This window comes from Notolepis coatsorum (assembly GCF_963971535.1).
Source record: "Notolepis coatsorum genome assembly, chromosome: 12".
Taxonomy (NCBI): Eukaryota; Metazoa; Chordata; class Actinopteri; order Aulopiformes; family Paralepididae; genus Notolepis; species Notolepis coatsorum.
In genome coordinates this window covers 122,829,394-122,847,638 of record NC_140176.1, presented here as the reverse complement: position 1 = coordinate 122,847,638, position 18,245 = coordinate 122,829,394, and the positions used below count along the sequence as shown (strand labels likewise).

General features: G+C 46.4%; 1 protein-coding gene across 1 annotated transcript in view; it reads left to right on the top strand.

Annotated features, from left to right (window-relative positions):
• The window catches only part of sh2b1 (SH2B adaptor protein 1), a gene marked incomplete at its 5' end in the record, with an annotated part of 66,249 nt that overhangs the window by 44,894 nt on the left and 3,110 nt on the right, over positions 1 to 18,245 (top strand). The window contains 3 exons of the mRNA XM_084325733.1: positions 1,937 to 2,092; positions 3,685 to 3,896; positions 16,114 to 16,288. Coding sequence (XP_084181859.1) covers positions 1,937 to 2,092; positions 3,685 to 3,896; positions 16,114 to 16,288 — 543 coding nt within the window. The remainder of the gene's footprint in view (positions 1 to 1,936; positions 2,093 to 3,684; positions 3,897 to 16,113; positions 16,289 to 18,245) is intronic.

Below are 18,245 nucleotides of genomic sequence, written 5' to 3'. Positions count from 1 at the left end.
TATAGTGAGTACAGATACAGGTAGTGATGACGTAACCACTACACCTCCCTATAGTGAGTACAGATACAGGTAGTAATGACGTAACCACTACACCTCCCTATAGTGAGTACAGATACAGGTAGTAATGACGTAACCACTACACCTCCCTATAGTGAGTACAGATACAGGTAGTGATGACGTAACCACTACACCTCCCTATAGTGAGTACAGATACAGGTAGTGATGACGTAACCACTACACCTCCCTATAGTGAGTACAGATACAGGTAGTGATGACGTAACCACTACACCTCCCTATAGTGAGTACAGATACAGGTAGTGATGACGTAACCACTACACCTCCCTATAGTGAGTACAGATACAGGTAGTAATGACGTAACCACTACACCTCCCTATAGTGAGTACAGATACAGGTAGTGATGACGTAACCACTACACCTCCCTATAGTGAGTACAGATACAGGTAGTGATGACGTAACCACTACACCTCCCTATAGTGAGTACAGATACAGGTAGTGATGACATAACCACTACACCTCCCTATAGTGAGTACAGATACAGGTAGTGATGACGTAACCACTACACCTCCCTATAGTGAGTACAGATACAGGTAGTAATGACGTAACCACTAGGGATGGGTATCGTTAGGATTTTATCGATACTACTACTCTTATCGATACTGCTTAACGGTTCGGTACTTTATCGATACTCTTATCGGTTCTTTTTGGTTCTTTTTTTGCAAGAAAAAAAGACAATTAATTAAGAACAGAATCAACATTGCTTTATTATTTATAAATACAACTTTATAAATAAGTATTATAAATAAATATAATTTCTTCAGCAACAGCAGCAGCAATGTTCTTTTATATAACTTTATAAATAAATATAATAAATTAATATAATTTCTTCAGCAACAGCAGCAACAATGTTTTAAATGTGTCTGACTCTGAATTATAGACTTTTTATAATAAACAACAAATGCAAAAGGCTAACAGAACTGTGACACTGGTTCACCCTATCCTCTGTCATCCTTCCTCTAGCTGCTAGGGAGAAAGGACTTTGGGTGGTGGAGGGAGGTCGAGGGAGGATGTGTGGTGGCCCTGGGCTCACTGGCCTGGGACATAGTGGCTGACGCCTCAGCTTGACGATCTATAAAAAGTTTAGATTGTAGTATTTGTAGCTAAACAATTGTTTTGTTTATTAGCCTATTTGTAATAATTCGTTATTAGCCTAGGCAACTCCGTATCTTGGCTTACGGTTACGGCTGCAGTGGATGCAGATGGAACACTGCGCGCAAGGCAGTCGAATACGCGCATTTCTGCACACTAATATCATGTTTTGCCAACAGATGTTTTGATAAATTGATTTGCTCGTATTGCCACCCTTACTGGCAAATGTTTTGTTGCACTTGTGGCAACGTGCATTGTCGGCATTGACCCTTGTAAAGTATATCCATACTTTAGAACGCTTCGCTCTATCCGCCATGATCACGACTCAGTGCATGCAGAGCTGCTGTCTGTGTGCAGAGCGCTATAGCACGGGGCGTCGGGGACTTTCATTAAGGAGTACCCGTATGTAGTACCCGGATGTCTATGTGTAGCACTAGCGAGTGTGTGTAATAATTGACTCGCTGGCTGCGGCTCGCTTCTCGTGCAGAGACAGAGAGGATCGTTCGCAACTTTTAAATAATAATAATAATAATAATAATTTCTCTAGAGTATCGATAGCAGTACCGAGGACGTCAGAGCTTATAAATACTCCGGTATTTTCTAATATAGTACCGGTTCCCGTTTAAAACCGGGGTCCGGGGGGCATCCCTAGTAACCACTACACCTCCCTATAGTGAGTACAGATACAGGTAGTGATGACGTAACCACTACACCTCCCTATAGTGAGTACAGATACAGGTAGTGAGGCTGACATGTGACTGTCCTTCAGTGTGTTATGGAGGCATCGGTGGCTCCTCCCCTCTGATGGACCCTCTACCTCCAGAGTTACCGCCTCGCGCGCCCCTCGACGAACCCGACGGAAGGGTCCTGGGAGGAGGCGGCGCTGGTCTGGGCACACCCTTCGCTGAGACGCCGGACGCCACAGGTGAATACTGCGCACACACACACACACACACACACAACCAACTGGCCGTTTCTGATGGTCAATTCCATTTTTATTGTCTTTTTATCGACGTCTACCGCCTGGTGGACTGTATTGTTTCGCCCCTGTGTGTGTGTTCATTTATACTTGTTTATACATGTTACTGACTCACTTGGGCCTCCTCTCCTCTCTCCTCTCCTCTCCTCCTTCCTCTTCTCCCTCCTCTCCTCTCCTTGCTCCTCTCTCCTCTCCTCTCCTCTCCTCTCCTCTCCTCTCCTCTCCTCTCCTCTCCTCCCTCCTCTTCTCCCTCCTCTCCTCGCTCCTCTCTCCTCCCCTCTCCTCTCCTCTCCTCCCTCCTCTTCTCCCTCCTCTCCTCTCCTTGCTCCTCTCTCCCCTCTCCTCGCTCCTCTCTCGCCTCTCTCCTCTCTCGCCTCTCTCCTCCTCTCCTCTCTCTCCTCTATCTCCTCCCTCCTCTCTCGCCTCCTCTCCTCGTCCCCCCTCTCCTCCTCCCCTCCTCTCCTCTCCTCCCCTCTCCTCCCTCCTCTCTCCCCTCCTCCTCTCCTCTCTCCTCTCCTCTCTATCTCCTCCCCTCCTCTCCCCTCCTCTCTATCTCCTCTATCCCCTCCTCTTCTCCTTCCTCTCCTCGCTCCTCTCTCCTCTCCTCTTCTCCTCGTCCCCCCTTTCCTCTCCCCTCTCCTCTCCTCTCCCCTCCTCCCCTCCCTCCTCTCTCCCCTCCTCATCCCCCCCTCTCCCCCCTCCTCCTCTCCCCTCTCCTCTCTCCCCTCCTCTCTCCCCTCCTCTCTCCTCTCCTCTCCTCTCCCCCCTCCTCCCCTCCTCCTCTCCTCTCCCCTCCTCTCTCCCCTCCTCTCCCCTCTCCTCTCCTCTCCCCCCTCCTCCCCTCCTCCTCTCCCCTCTCCTCTCTCCCCTCCTCTCTCCCCTCCTCTCTCCTCTCCTCTCCTCTCCCCCCTCCTCCCCTCCTCCTCTCCCCTCTCCTCTTCCCTCCTCCCCTCCTCTCCCCTCCTCCCCTCCCCTCCTCTCTCTCCCCTCCTCCTCTCCCCTCTCCTCTTCCCTCCCCCCCTCCTCCCCTCCTCTCCCCTCCTCCTCTCTCCCCTCCTCTCTCCCCCCCCTCTCCTCTCCTCCCCTCCTCTCCCCTCCTCTCCCCTCCTCTCTCCCCCCCTCTCCTCTCCTCCCCTCCTCTCCCCCCCTCTCCTCTCCCCCCTCCTCCCCTCCTCTTCCCTCCTCCCCTCCTCCCCTCCTCTCCCCTCCTCCCCTCCCCTCCTCTCTCCCCTCCTCTCTCCCCTCCTCCTCTCCCCTCTCCTCTTCCCTCCTCCCCTCCTCTCCCCTCCTCCCCTCCTTCCTCCCCTCTCCTCTTCCCTCCTCCCCTCTCCTCTCTCCCCCCCTCTCCTCTCCCCCCTCCTCCCCTCCTCCTCTCCCCTCTCCTCTTCCCTCCTCCCCTCTCCTCTCCCCCCTCCTCCCCTCCTCCTCTCCCCTCTCCTCTTCCCTCCTCCCCTCCCCTCTCCTCTTCCCTCGTCTCCCCTCTCCTCTCCTCCCTCCTCTCTCCCCTCCTCCCCTCCTCTCCCCCCCCCCCCCCGCAGGCTCCTTCCTCTTCTCGGAGGTCACCTCCCCCGAGGCTGTGGAGCACCCTCTCAGCGAGTGCCAGTGGTTCCACGGCACGCTGTCGCGCCTCAAGGCGGCCCAGCTGGTGCTGGCGGGTGGCACGGCCAGCCACGGGGTCTTCCTGGTGCGGCAGAGCGAGACGCGGCGCGGGGAGTACGTCCTCACCTTCAACTTCCAGGGCAAGGCCAAGGTGAGGAACGCTGCAGGACTATACTTCCTCCAGGCCATGAAACAACGGAGACGTGATTTTAGCCCCGTCATCCCGTCACAGTCGGTGGATCAGTGAACAGTGTTTGCGAGTCGGGCCATCCCCGTCAAGGTCTTATGCTCCCGATCCGACTCATTTAACCCTTTCACTACCACGCTACAGAAGGTTAACCGTCTGTAGTGTGGTAGTGAAAGGGTTAACCTTATGTAGGGAAAGGGTTAACCCTTTGTTGTGTGGCAGTGAAAGGGTTAACCACCTGTCGTGTCGCAGTGAAAAGGGTTAACCATTTGGTAGTGTGGCAGTGAAATGGTTAATATTTAATATCTGCTGGTGTCGAGTCCCAATCAGGGCCGTAGCCAGGGTTTAGAAATTAGGGAGGTCCATTTATTTTTTTGGCCCAGACCGGCCCACTATAATCGGTCGGACACCACCCACCAGTACACCATCCTTACGGTCCCCTCAAATATGCGTACCTACTGTACTATTCCCCCCCCCCAACCCATTACAAAGCTGGGTAGTAAGTGCCATGGACAAGTGGACCAGTGTACTCACTCGCTCTTGTCTGAATCTTGTTTTGGGTGGTGATGTAAAAACACCTGCATCATAGCAGGCTCAGGACGGGCAACGTAGTCTATAGCCTGTTCATCCCTGTCTCTCTCCTCCACAACCTGGCTTGACTAGACATAAGGAGAGAGATGATTACAATTAACTGGTACATTCAGGTCCAGAATTGTTGGAATCCCCTGACAAAGATGTGCAAAAAGCTGTACAATTTAAACAATACCATACTGGTAATGAGAAAATAGTTGTTTATTCAATGAATGCATGGAGCAGTTCCATCTTATTTCATTTGATACTAACTACTCAGTTCATACAGATTTCAAGTATTCAAATATCAATGATGAATATTGCATAAGGTTTACACAGTTAATAGATCACCTTCTTGTTTTATATTCATCTTATATGGCAATTAAATCAATGGTGTGTTTGTTTGGGGAGTTTGACCTATGTGCCTACCACGTGAAGGTGCATGATCAATGGACAGCACAAAAACAATTTGTGTAGGTGGAGACTAGAGCTACCACAGATAGTAATAAGTTATTAAGAGTAAGTAATCCATACCATATATATCCTAATAGTTACCTTATTACCATATTTGGCTGAAAACAAACTTTGCTGCCTGTTGTGAATGTGTTTTTCCCTATAGGCTAATACATAAAAGGGGGATAAAAGTGACCTAAATAATTACAGACCAATCTCCAAGTTATCCTGTCTATCAAAAATCCTGGTGTCATTGGTAAACAACCAACTTAAAACATTCATCACAAAACACTCTATATTAAACCCACACCAATCTGGTTTTAGAGAAAAACACAGTACAATCTCGGCGGCTACTGTAGTTATAAATGACATTGTATCAGCCCTTGACAAAGGAAAGCATTGTGCTGCCCTGTTTGTAGATTTGTCTAAGGCGTTTGATACTGTTGACCACCTTCTCCTCTTACAAAGATTGCAGAGTGTTGGCTTTGATACAGGTGCTTGCAGTTGGTTTCAAAACTATTTAACAGAAAGATTTCAGTGTGTGAAAATGGGAAATGCCCAATCAGAGCTTCTATCCATCACAAAAGGTGTTCCACAGGGATCAATCCTCGGCCCGGTCTTATTTACCATTTATATTAATAATATTGTCTCATCTCTGAGCAGCTGTCAAAGCCACCTTTACGCGGATGACACAGTTCTCTATTGTACTGCTGATTCTGTGCAACTGGCCACTAAATATTTACAACTCTCCTTTGACGCCCTGCAAGATGCACTTATTAGTCTAAAATTGGTGCTTAATGCCAGTAAAACTAAATTCATGTTGTTTTCCAAAGCCAAAAATATTGTTTATAGTGACTTGCATATATCGACTCTGAACAGTTCTTATATCGAGAGAGTTTCAGAATACAAATACCTTGGTATTTGGATTGATGAAGGACTTACATTTAAATATCATGTGGGCGTTCTCGCCAGTAAATTACGGAAAAAGATTGGCTTTTTGTATAGAAATAGAGCCAACTTCCCTATGATTAGTAGAAAGAGAGTTGTTGAAGCAGTATTCCTATCTGTTTTGGATTACGGAGATGTGATTTATAGACATGCAGCGGCTTCCACTCTTAAGCCCTTAGACTCTGTTTATCATTCAGCCATTAGATTTATCACCGGTGATAGTTATGGTACTCACCATTGTATCCTATATAATAAGGTCGGGTGGGCCTCTCTGGCAGAGAGACGTAAGTTGCATTGCAATCTTTTTATCTATAAAGCCATAATTAGAGATTGTCCAAATTATATTAGTTCTTTATTGGAATGGACCACTGGACCCTGTCGTACACGATCCAGTTTTTGGCTTACACTTAGAGTGCCTAGAGTTTGTACTGAACTTGGTAGATCTGCTTTTGGCTTTTTTGCCCCTACATCATGGAATACCCTGCAGGAAACACTGAAACTAGACACTCTAGTGTCTATGGGTCGGTTTAGAACCTTAATGACCAATCAGGTCACCACAATATGTAATTGTTTTTAAATTATTACCTCTGTTTTAATTTTGAGCTATTTTATTCTTTTTAAAAGATTTTTTATTATTTTTTTTTATTTTTTTTTAAATGTGCTCTCAATTATTCTGATTGTCTGATGTCTTTATATTTATGAACACACTGTGACACTTGTGTATGTAACATCTCGACGGCACTGTAAATGAGTTTAATTACTCAGTGTATTATCGAGTATAAATAAAGATTGAATGAATGAATGAATGAACATAAGTAGGCATACATTTTTGCAGTTGAGGAAAAATTTGCAGTTGAGTAGGCTATAATGTGCTGTGTTTTTATGTCTTCCATCGAGGACCACCTTGGAAATAAGTGTTAATGCTTGCTAATGAATGCTTTTAGGTGATATCCTCAGGAATACAAATTGGTCAAGATCATTTGTTTTTATGATGTGTTTTTAATTTCCAAATAAATCTAATCAAATAAAAAAGCAGTTTTTGCAGTTGAGCTACTGGTGTTGTATATTATACAGCCTTTTCATGCATCTTTATCAAGGGAACCCTTATCCTAATGATTTAAAAAATAATATTATGATGATACGATATGGACCTAGTAGTTGGGTCATCTGTGGCACTTCGTTTCTCAATGGATTTTTTAAAAAGGCGGGGGAAATTTGTGAGACCAAAATCCAAAATGGCTGCCGTGGAAATTAACTTTTTAATGGTTTGACCTACAATGATGCCCAATACATGGTACCAGCCCCCTCTCAGTCATGTACCAGCCCATCTCAGTCATGTACCAGCCAGCCCCTCTCAGTCATGTACCAGCCCTCTCTCAGTCATGTATACCAGCCCCCTCTGTCATCTACCAGCCCCCTCTCAGTCATGTACCACAGCCCCATCTGAGTCATGTACCAGCCCCCTCTCAGTCATGTACCAGCCCCCTCTCAGTCATGTACCAGCCCCCTCTCAGTCATGTACCAGCCCCCTCTCAGTCATGTACCAGCCCCCTCTCAGTCATGTACCAGCCCCTCTGTCATGTACCAGCCTCCTCTCAGTCATGTACCACAGCCCCATCTCAGTCATGTACCATAGCCCCATCTCAGTCATGTACCACAGCCCCCTCTCAGTCATGTATACCAGCCCCCCTCTCAGTCATGTACCACAGCCCCCTCTCAGTCATGTATACCAGCCCCCCTCTCAGTCATGTACCAGCCCCCTCTCAGTCATGTACCAGCCCTCTCTCAGTCATGTACCAGCCCTCTCTCAGTCATGTACCAGCCCCCTCTCAGTCATGTACCAGCCAGCCCCCTCTCAGTCATATACCACAGCCCCCTCTCAGTCATGTACCACAGCCCCCTCTCAGTCATGTACCAGCCCCTCTCAGTCATGTACCAGCCCCCTCTCAGTCATGTACCACAGCCCCCTCTCAGTTATGTACCAGCCCCATCTCAGTCATGTACCAGCCCCCCTCTCAGTCATATACCTGCACGACTGGCGGGGGGGGTGCTTAGTAAGAGATGTGATTGGGCCAGCCCAGTGTCAGTCAGTACCAATGGGCCGATGTCTCAGCCTAGTAGTGGGCCGGTCGTTGACCAAAAAAAAAAAAAAAAAAATTATAATTTTTTTTTTTTTTAATAGTTACAAATAGTTACCGAGGTCCGGACCTCGGTGACCTCATAGCTGGCTACGGCCATGGTCCCAATCCCATATTTGTATTTTCCTAGATAATATAGCAGCACACTTTTAAATATATTAAAGTTAGTGAAACCTTTTCAATGTAGGCAACATATGCTTGGTAATTTAGGGAAGCGTATTGCTGCCGCACCAGAAACAGAAAAACAATATCCGTATAACGTGATAACTTCTTGTTTTAACATAAAACATTTCACGTTATAACTTCTTGTTTTAACATAAAACGTTTCACGTTATAACTAGGGGTGGGACGATACATCGATCCAGATCGATACATCGATGTAATTATCAACAATCGAATCGGATCGATGCGATGTAATAAGATCGATTCATATCGATACTCTTATTTTGAAAATCCTGTGGCGAGTCTCATATCCGCCCAAGAACAACAGCAGTAGCTCCGTGTGTGTAGATGTTACAGCATAGCATTCTCCCTTTCTGTGTGTGTGTGTGTGCGCGCGTCTTTGGAAAGACCAGATGAGGTCAGAGGAGTTTGATGTTTAAATGTTATTTAAACATAAACAATATAATACATAATAAATGTAGGCCTATACATGATCATGCAACATCAACAAATTGTTGTAGGAACGGTTTGGGAGAGGGAGGTTGTGAGTTTTGAGTTCCAAAAAATGTAGCTTAAAGTTTAAAGCTCAATATATAAAAACGTGGCACTTTACAGTGAACAGGAGGTCTATTTGTATTAAAAACAATAGATTGATTTTCCTTTAAATGTCTGGAAGAGCTCAAAAATACAAATGTCAAATGATATTTTCATTACCTTTTTTTTGTTGATCTAAATGTTACTGATTGTGTTAAATGGGCATATGATATCATCTCATATCGATCGCAGGCACCTGAATCTAAATCGTATCGTATTGTATCGTGAGAGACTTTGTGATATCGGCAAATATCGTATCGCTGTCCAAAGAATCTATATCGTATCGTATCATGATGAAACTGGTGATTCCCACCCCTAGTTATAACGTGAAAATCATGTTTGAATAAGGAAAAGATGTGCCTGTCTGCATGATTTTTTTTCGTAGCCGTAGTTTGCGAAGACGCTCTCTGATTGGCTAGCCCACGTACAGCGAAGACCCTCTCTCATTGGTTTAGCTCCGACAGGCTCTGGGATAGAAATGTCCGCCTACACACAAGATTGTTCGCACATTACATATATATTCTCCTAGAATACATATTTATGGACCACCAGCCCTGATTCCAAACTCTAAGCATAACCCACTTCGAAAGAGGGCCAAAGCATAACCACTTCGAAGCAGAGAATATATATGTAGTGCGTCGGACATTTCTATCCCAGTGCCAGATTCATTCTTCCTTCTGTACAGCCCCATGCATTTTAACACCCTTCTAGTGTACGCATACTGAGATCGCGTGACGCCGTCGTGTCACGTGAGACAAAGAAGTGGACCGACGAATCAGAGGCCACGCTCCAGGACGTGCTTGCAGACACGGATTGGGATATGTTCAAAGGAAGCGCCAGTGACGTCAGCGAGCTCGCAGACACAGTGGTGTGCTACATCACAACAATAGCCGATGGTATTGTCCCCAGGAAAACGGTGCGGATTTTCCCAAACCAGAAACCGTGGGTGGATAGCACTATTAGAGCAGCTCTGAACTCTCGTACCACCGCCTACAACCTGGGTAGAGAGTCAGGAAACATGGAGGAGTATAAGGCTTCAGTCTATACTCTACGCAAGGCTGTCAAACTTGCTAAGAGGACATATGCTGATAAACTGGAGACACAAATGGCACAAAACGACACAAGAGGATTATGGCAGGGACTGAAGACAATAACTGACTATAAAGTCAGCGCCCCCTCAATGGGGAGCGACGACGCCTCCCTCGCGGACAAGCTCAACATCTTCTACGCTCGGTTTGGTGTAGACAGTGGCGCTGCTGGCTCTCCGGCTAGTGACGTCACTGGCGTGCCGGCTGTTGTGGAGGAGGGGGGGCAACCGCGGGGGGGGGGGGGGACGCTCTCTCGTTGTCGGAACACAGTGTGAGAAGAGCATTTATGCAGGTGAACACCAGGAAGGCTGCTGGCCCAGATGGCATAACAGGATGCATACTCAAGACCTGTGCCAACCAGCTGGCCCCAGTGTTCACCGCCATATTTAATCAATCACTGGCGGAGTCAGTGGTCCCTGCCTGCTTCAAGATGTCTACCATCATCCCTGTGCCGAAGAAACCCTCCCCAACATGTTCAAATGACTACAGACCGGTGGCACTCACCTCTGTGGTCATGAAATGTTTCGAGAGGCTGGTCAAGGACCACATTTGTGCCTCCCTCCCCAGTGATATGGACCCTATGCAATTTGCATACAGGACAAACAGGTCCACCGACGACGCGGTCTCCCAGGTACTGCACAGCACCCTCTCGCACCTTGACCGTCAGAAGGGGGGCTATGTGAGACTGTTGTTCATTGACTACAGCTCAGCGTTCAACACCATAGTCCCCACCAGACTGGTGGACAAGCTGATCGAGCTAGGTCTGAGCTCCGCCCTGAGCGCCTGGGTACTGGACTTTCTGAGCGAAAGACCCCAGGCGGTCAGGGTGGGGGGTCAGACCTCCAACACCATCACCCTGAGCATCGGGTCCCCCCAGGGCTGTGTTCTGAGCCCCCTGCTGTACTCACTCTACACACACGACTGTGTGGCCAAGTTCAGCTCCAACTCCATAGTGAAGTTCACAGATGACACGGTGGTGGTGGGGCTGATCTCGGACAACGACGAGAAGGCCTACCGGGAGGAGGTTGAGGTACTGGAACGCTGGTGCCAGGACAACAGCCTGCTCCTGAACATTGGTAAAACCAAGGAGCTGATCGTGGATTATAGGAGAGGACAGCAGGAGACGCACACACCACTGATGATTAACGGGGCTACCGTGGACAGGGTGAGCAGCTTCAAGTACCTGGCGGTCCACATCTCAGAGGACCTGACATGGTCAACACCAGTCCACGTGAGCGGATCGGCGCGGCCGAGAAATCCGCTCTTCGCTCTTTAAAGCTTGGTCCGCTCCGCTAATCACTCATGTTGACCCCGCCCCCAAGTCGCTCTCCGCTCGCTCCCCGCTCACCTTGAATCGAGCGCTCCCCGCGCCAGATCGCTCGGCAGTTTTTTTTCTTCTTTTTTTGGAGCATGGTGTAAATGAGCTCAAACTACAACAGTCTACACCCCCTGGGCCCCTTAACAATTGTTTGTATTGAGCCGCATTGTAATTGTAGCCATTCTGCAATGTTAAATAACGTTGTTTATCCATTCACTATCTCTATTAAGCGATGATAGGCTAGCCGAGCCACAATGCTATGGTCGCTGCCATTAACGTTAGCATGTAAGCTAACGTCAACAACAATGGCGTCGATATACTTTTTCTAACTGGAGTGAGTGTGGGCGTCTCTACAGTGACAAAGCCTGAACGAACAGCCTATCACAGGTTCACCCTTCTCATTGGTTGAAAATGGCCTTCATGTTTGTACATCGCCATCTGTTGCTTTGGCATTGTACTGCATGTATATATTACATCAGTGTTAAACCACTGTGAGCGGCCTGGAGTGGATTGGAGCGGAGGAGAACTCTCGCTCCGGACGTCGCGCCGACTCATTTTAAAACCCACTCCTCGCTCACGTCAAAACCGGCCGCTCCGCTCCCCGCGCCGCTCACGCTCCGATCCGCTCACATGCACTGGTCAACACACATAGACACAGTAGTAAAGAAGGCGAAACAGCGTCTCTACCACCTGAGACAGTTAAGGAAGTTCAGAGTATCGGGGAAGATACTCCAGTCCTTCTACTCAGGAGCTGTAGAGAGCATCCTGACCGGAAACATCACTGCCTGGTATGGAAACGGCACGGCACAGGACAAGAAGGCCCTACAGAGAGTGGTGCGCTCTGCCGAGCGTACCACGGGTATTGCACTACCCCCCCTGCAGGTTCTATACAACAAGAGGTGCAAATCCAGAGCCTGCAGGATAATGAAAGACCCTCACCACCCCAATAACAGCCTGTTTCAGCTGCTGAGGTCAGGCAGACGCCTGCGAACCCCAGCTACTAGGACAGAGCGGCTTAGGCTCAGCTTCTTCCCCCAGGCCATCAGAGCCATGAACAATGAACATTGAGTGCTCAGAACATTGAACTGTCCACACACAAGCACACATGAACACACACACGACACGCACACTGTGCACGCTCACACACGAGCAGCCACTTAACACTTTAACATGAGCGGGCACACACTCATGTCGCACACACGCACACTTATGGCCAAAGGAAAGGACACTTTAAATTAGAATAACAGGAACAGTGTATTGCACTACCAAAGCTAACTAGCATGTCCCATATGCTCTGTAAATAACTATGTACAGATACCGAGATGTCACTCCATGTTACCTGTTACTGCACAATGTTGTTTTCTTCTTTTGATTCTATTATATGTACCACTGTATTGCACATTGTTGCGGGCAAGACCACCCGCATTTCATTGTATACCTGTATGCCGTGACAATTAAAACTCTTGACTTGACTTGACTTGATCACAATATCATCCACCGTGCTCAATAATAGCATAATCTCGCCATGTCTCAACCCAAGCCTGAAGTAGAATTTAATTAAATCACGTACACGAGCCATAATTCCTAAATGTTCTGGTCTCGCAGACGGCGCACATCGTTTCCTTATTCAAACATGATTTTCTCACGTTATAACGTGAAACGTTTTATGTTAAAACAAGAAGTTATAACGTGAAACATTTTATGTTAAAACAAGAAGTTATCACGTTATAACGTGATACAGATATTTCTTTTCTGTTTCTGGTGTGGCAGCAATACGCTTCCGTAGTAATTGAATAGTTCTGCTTAAAGAAAAAAATTACCTACATCACATCTTTCCTTTTAATGTTTTTTTTTCATACATCTTTTTAACGAAAAAGGATCTGAATTTGATTGGGCTTAATATACCAGATGATGATCAATGCCGATCCAATAGAGATCACACATGAGTACCGATCCAGGAAATCCTTTGTCATTTGAGGCAAGGCAAGTTTATTTATATAGTACATTTCCTACACACAGACGATTCAAAGTACTTCACATGAAATCGATACAAAGGAATACAAGGAGAAAGAGCATCAACAAGGACCCCATGTGTTGAACCACTGGACTATTGAATCTGCATGCATATCTCACTATGCCCTGTGGGTGGCGCCAGTGCATATCAAATCACAGAGTGGCTGCCCTGAGTGCAGTACTCAAGTCACCATACATAAGACTTCTTCTGGGTACTTAAGCTCTACACTGATCACTGATCACTGATCGGCCCAGTAGAATACCAGGCTACAATACTCACTTAATGTCACGGATACCAAGAACCAGTGTTGCGTTGTTATTATGGGCTGAGCCGCCACGCAGGATAATGACGCCGCGCGCACGCACGCACACGCACGCGCGGCCCCGCGCGCATGCGCATATGTTCCCTCGCGCACAATAATACACTTTGTTTGTATAGCCTTTCATACAGAAACTGCAGCTCAAAGTGCTTCACAACAGAATTAAGACAGGCATAAAATGAGCACATAAAGTGCAGACATATAAAATCAGTTTTTCACATTAGGATCTAACATCCCAACAGGCAACCTTGTTTATGGTTTGATTCAGTTTTAATATAAATAATAAAAATAAAGATAAGATTAATTAATTATCTACTCAGTCCCGAAGTTTGTGATGTAGATATGGAATGTCCCGGGTTGCTGCTGTTTGCAGAGTGTGTTGTTGTCCGGGGGTGAGTGGTGGTGGGTGGGGGGTTGAATCAAAACAGTTGTCAATTCCGCGGTGCACTCTGTGGGCAGCGGCAACTTGGGACGTTCCATATTTACATCACAAAGAGTCCCAGACTGGTTGAAGACACCAGCCTATAGCGGCTATTGTTATGATAATGCGAGGTAGCGCCGGGGCCCGGGACTCGGCAGGTAAACACGAGCCGAGCGCAGCGCGTTCTCGCGAGCACGCGCTTCTGCTCAAATCTTTAATACTCAGTGAGGTACCACTGAGTGGTACCCCGTGCCATGAACAACGCATGCCTGCCAAGAACTGAATGCAAGCACAATGCTATATCTGTTCAAAAACACTTAACTCCTCTAGGAGGCATGACTTTGACTACAGATTGTTATTAACTCTAGGAGGCATGACTTTGACTATACAGATTGTTATTAACTCTAGGAGGCAGGACTTTGACTATACAGATTGTTATTAACTCTAGGAGGCAGGACTTTGACTACAGATTGTTATTAACTCTAGGAGGCAGGACTTTGACTACAGATTGTTATTAACTCTAGGAGGCAGGACTTTGACTACAGATTTTTATTAACTCTAGGAGGCAGGACTTTGACTACAGATTGTTATTAACTCTAGGAGGCAGGACTTTGACTACAGATTGTTATTAACTCATGGAGACATGACTTTGACTACAGATTTTTATTAACTCTAGGAGGCAGGACTTTGACTACAGATTGTTATTAACTCTAGGAGGCAGGACTTTGACTACAGATTGTTATTAACTCTAGGAGACATGACTTTGACTACAGGTTGTTATTAACTCTAGGAGACATGACTTTGACTATACAGATTGTTATTAACTCTAGGAGGCAGGACTTTGACTACAGATTGTTATTAACTCTAGGAGGCAGGACTTTGACTACAGATTGTTATTAACTCTAGGAGGCAGGACTTTGACTACAGATTGTTATTAACTCTAGGAGGCAGGACTTTGACTACAGATTGTTATTAACTCTAGGAGGCAGGACTTTGACTATACAGATTGTTATTAACTCTAGCAGGCATGATTGTTATATCTGTGGGTGCTTGTTGCTGAGTACAGGGTTCGCACAAGGTCCTTGAAGTGCTTTAAGTGTTTGATTTTTGAAAAAAATATAAATTAGGCCTGGAATTTAAACGGCCCATTTTTTAACAAGGTGCTTAAAACATCCTTCAATTCAAATCAACCATTTGCATTGAACGTTTTGTTCATCCATGATAAAAAAATTCTGAATCAAGAAATATAAAAAAGAAAAGAGAATTTAATTACTAATTGTCGGAAACGGTTTTAAGCCATAAATATTGGATCCGATTATTTTTCTATAAAAACAGCATTTAAAAGTGAATTGTATCCTTTTAAATGCCGTTTTAAAATGAAAAATAGTGCTTAGAAAAGTCCTTGAATTCCATTTTTGCAATGTCTGTAAGTAGCACATTGATAGATCCTTGTATTCTCACTCAGGGTAAAGGTGTAGAGATGATGTTGAGACATTCTCAGTAGTTTACTGAACAATTTGGTGGGAAAAAAACATTTATAGGGATGTCCGATATTATCGGCCTACCGATATTATCGGCCGATATCGGCATTAAAATGTGATATCGGAAAATATCGGTATCTGTTTTCAATTTTTTTTTATACATTTCTATAACCTTTATTTACCCAGGCAAGCAAGTAAGAACAAATTCTGATTTTATTTATTGTCAAAAGTATGCATAATGTTGTGTTAATTCCACAACAAGAGATATGTAATGTTAATTACCTGAAATTATTCCATTTTTTGGGGGGGGGGGGGGGGGGAGAACCCTGCATATATCGGTATCGGTTGATATCGGTATCGGAAATTAAGAGTTGGACAATATCGGTATATCGGTATCGGTAAAAAAGCCAATATCGAGCATCCCTAAAATTAACACATGGATATAAATGTCATCTGTACATATATATATATATATATATATTTTGTAATACAATCGATTGAATAAAGCAAAAAAAAATAAAAATCTATTTTATTTTGTCCCCGATACCTGATCTAGCTATTTTAGTCATATCGTGGCCGATATCAATATCGGATCGGTGCATCCCTACCTATCAGTAGGATGTGGAATCTGTGCACCTCTTCATGCCCCTCTGCCCCCCCCCTCTGCCCCCCCAGCACCTGCGTCTGTCCCTGAACGAAGACGGCCAGTGCCGGGTGCAGCACCTGTGGTTCCAGTCCATCTTTGACATGCTGGAGCACTTCCGCGTGCACCCCATCCCCCTGGAGTCCGGCGGGGCCTCCGACGTCACACTCATCAGCTTCGTGGGGGCCACCGCTGTCCGCCAGCCAGGTAAGATCACTCATTATCATCACTCATTATCAGCTCTGTGGGGGCCACCGCTGTCCGCCAGCCAGGTAAGATCACTCATTATCATCACTCATTATCAGCTCTGTGGGGGCCACCGCTGTCCGCCAGCCAGGTAAGATCACTCATTATCAGCTCTGTGGGGGCCACCGCTGTCCGCCAGCCAGGTAAGATCAGTCATTATCAGCTCTGTACCGCTGTCCGCCAGCCAGGTAAGATCAGTCATCATCAGCTCTGTACTGCTGTCCGCCAGCCAGGTAAGATCAGTCATCATCAGCTCTGTACTGCTGTCCGCCAGCCAGGTAAGATCAGTCATCATCAGCTCTGTACTGCTGTCCGCCAGCCAGGTAAGATCACTCATCATCAGCTCTGTACTGCTGTCTGCCAGCCAGGTAAGATCAGTCATCATCAGCTCTGTACTGCTGTCTGCCAGCCAGGTAAGATCAGTCATCATCAGCTCTGTACTGCTGTCTGCCAGCCAGGTAAGATCAGTCATTATCAGCTCTGTACCGCTGTCCGCAGGCCAGGTAAGATCACTCATCATCAGCTCTGTACTGCTGTCTGCCAGCCAGGTAAGATCAGTCATCATCAGCTCTGTACTGCTGTCTGCCAGCCAGGTAAGATCAGTCATCATCAGCTCTGTACCGCTGTCCGCAGGCCAGGTAAGATCACTCATCATCAGCTCTGTACTGCTGTCTGCCAGCCAGGTAAGATCAGTCATCATCAGCTCTGTACCGCTGTCCGCCAGCCAGGAAGCGTGTATCCTTTCCGCAACGGAATTCGGTTTCCGGGTTCCTCTGATTGGCCGCGACCCCCACGTGACCCGCCCCCCTATCCACCGCTCTGCCGCTGCCGCGGACTCGCTCGCTTCCTCAATTTATACGCATGGAAGTGAATGAATGAATGAGAACTTTATTTAACAGATTGCAGAATGGGTACAATACAGTACGGCTCAATACACACAATTGTTAAGGGGATGCAGACCTGAGAAAAACGTTTGTCTTGTTTACATCAGGGTCCCCCATTTTCAATTCATATAGAACGACTACGCCGTAACAAATCATTAAAAAAATATACCGTTAACTGGAATATGTTGTGCCTTTACACATATGTTGGATTATGTAATTGGTTTGTCATGACAAACAAATAAAAAAATTGCGATTTACCCGCTGGCTACAACAACACACAGTGACTGCATGTAGTCACTGTGTGTTGATGTTGTAGCCACCTCCTCAGAGGCAGGAATACTAAGCTCCCCCTTAAGCTCCAGGAGAGAGGCTGAAAACCTGCAGTTCTTGCCCGACTGATGGGAGCCGAATCCCCGGATCCGATTTGTCTGATGAATACCCCCAAAACATGGAGGTCCCGAATGCATGGAAGTATTGATTGCGCCGTAACAAATCATTAAAAAAAGATACCGTTAACTGGAATATGTTGTGCCTTTACACATATGTTGGATTATGTAATTGGTTTGTCATGACAAACAAATAAAAAAATTGCGATTTACCCGCTGGCTACAACAACACACAGTGACTGCATGTAGTCACTGTGTGTTGATGTTGTAGCCACCTCCTCAGAGGCAGGAATACTAAGCTCCCCCTTAAGCTCCAGGAGAGAGGCTGAAAACCTGCAGTTCTTGCCCGACTGATGGGAGCCGAATCCCCGGATCCGATTTGTCTGATGAATACCCCCAAAACATGGAGGTCCCGAATGCATGGAAGTATTGATTGCGCCGTAACAAATCATTAAAAAAAGATACCGTTAACTGGAATATGTTGTGCCTTTACACATATGTTGGATTATGTAATTGGTTTGTCATGACAAACAAATAAAATATCGCATCGCCGGCTGTCTCTGGCTTGCTCCAGCGGACACCAGAGCTCAGCCCGCGGCGAGAATGTGCTGCCGCGAGCGGCATCGCTGAGCTCTGGCTCTGACTACA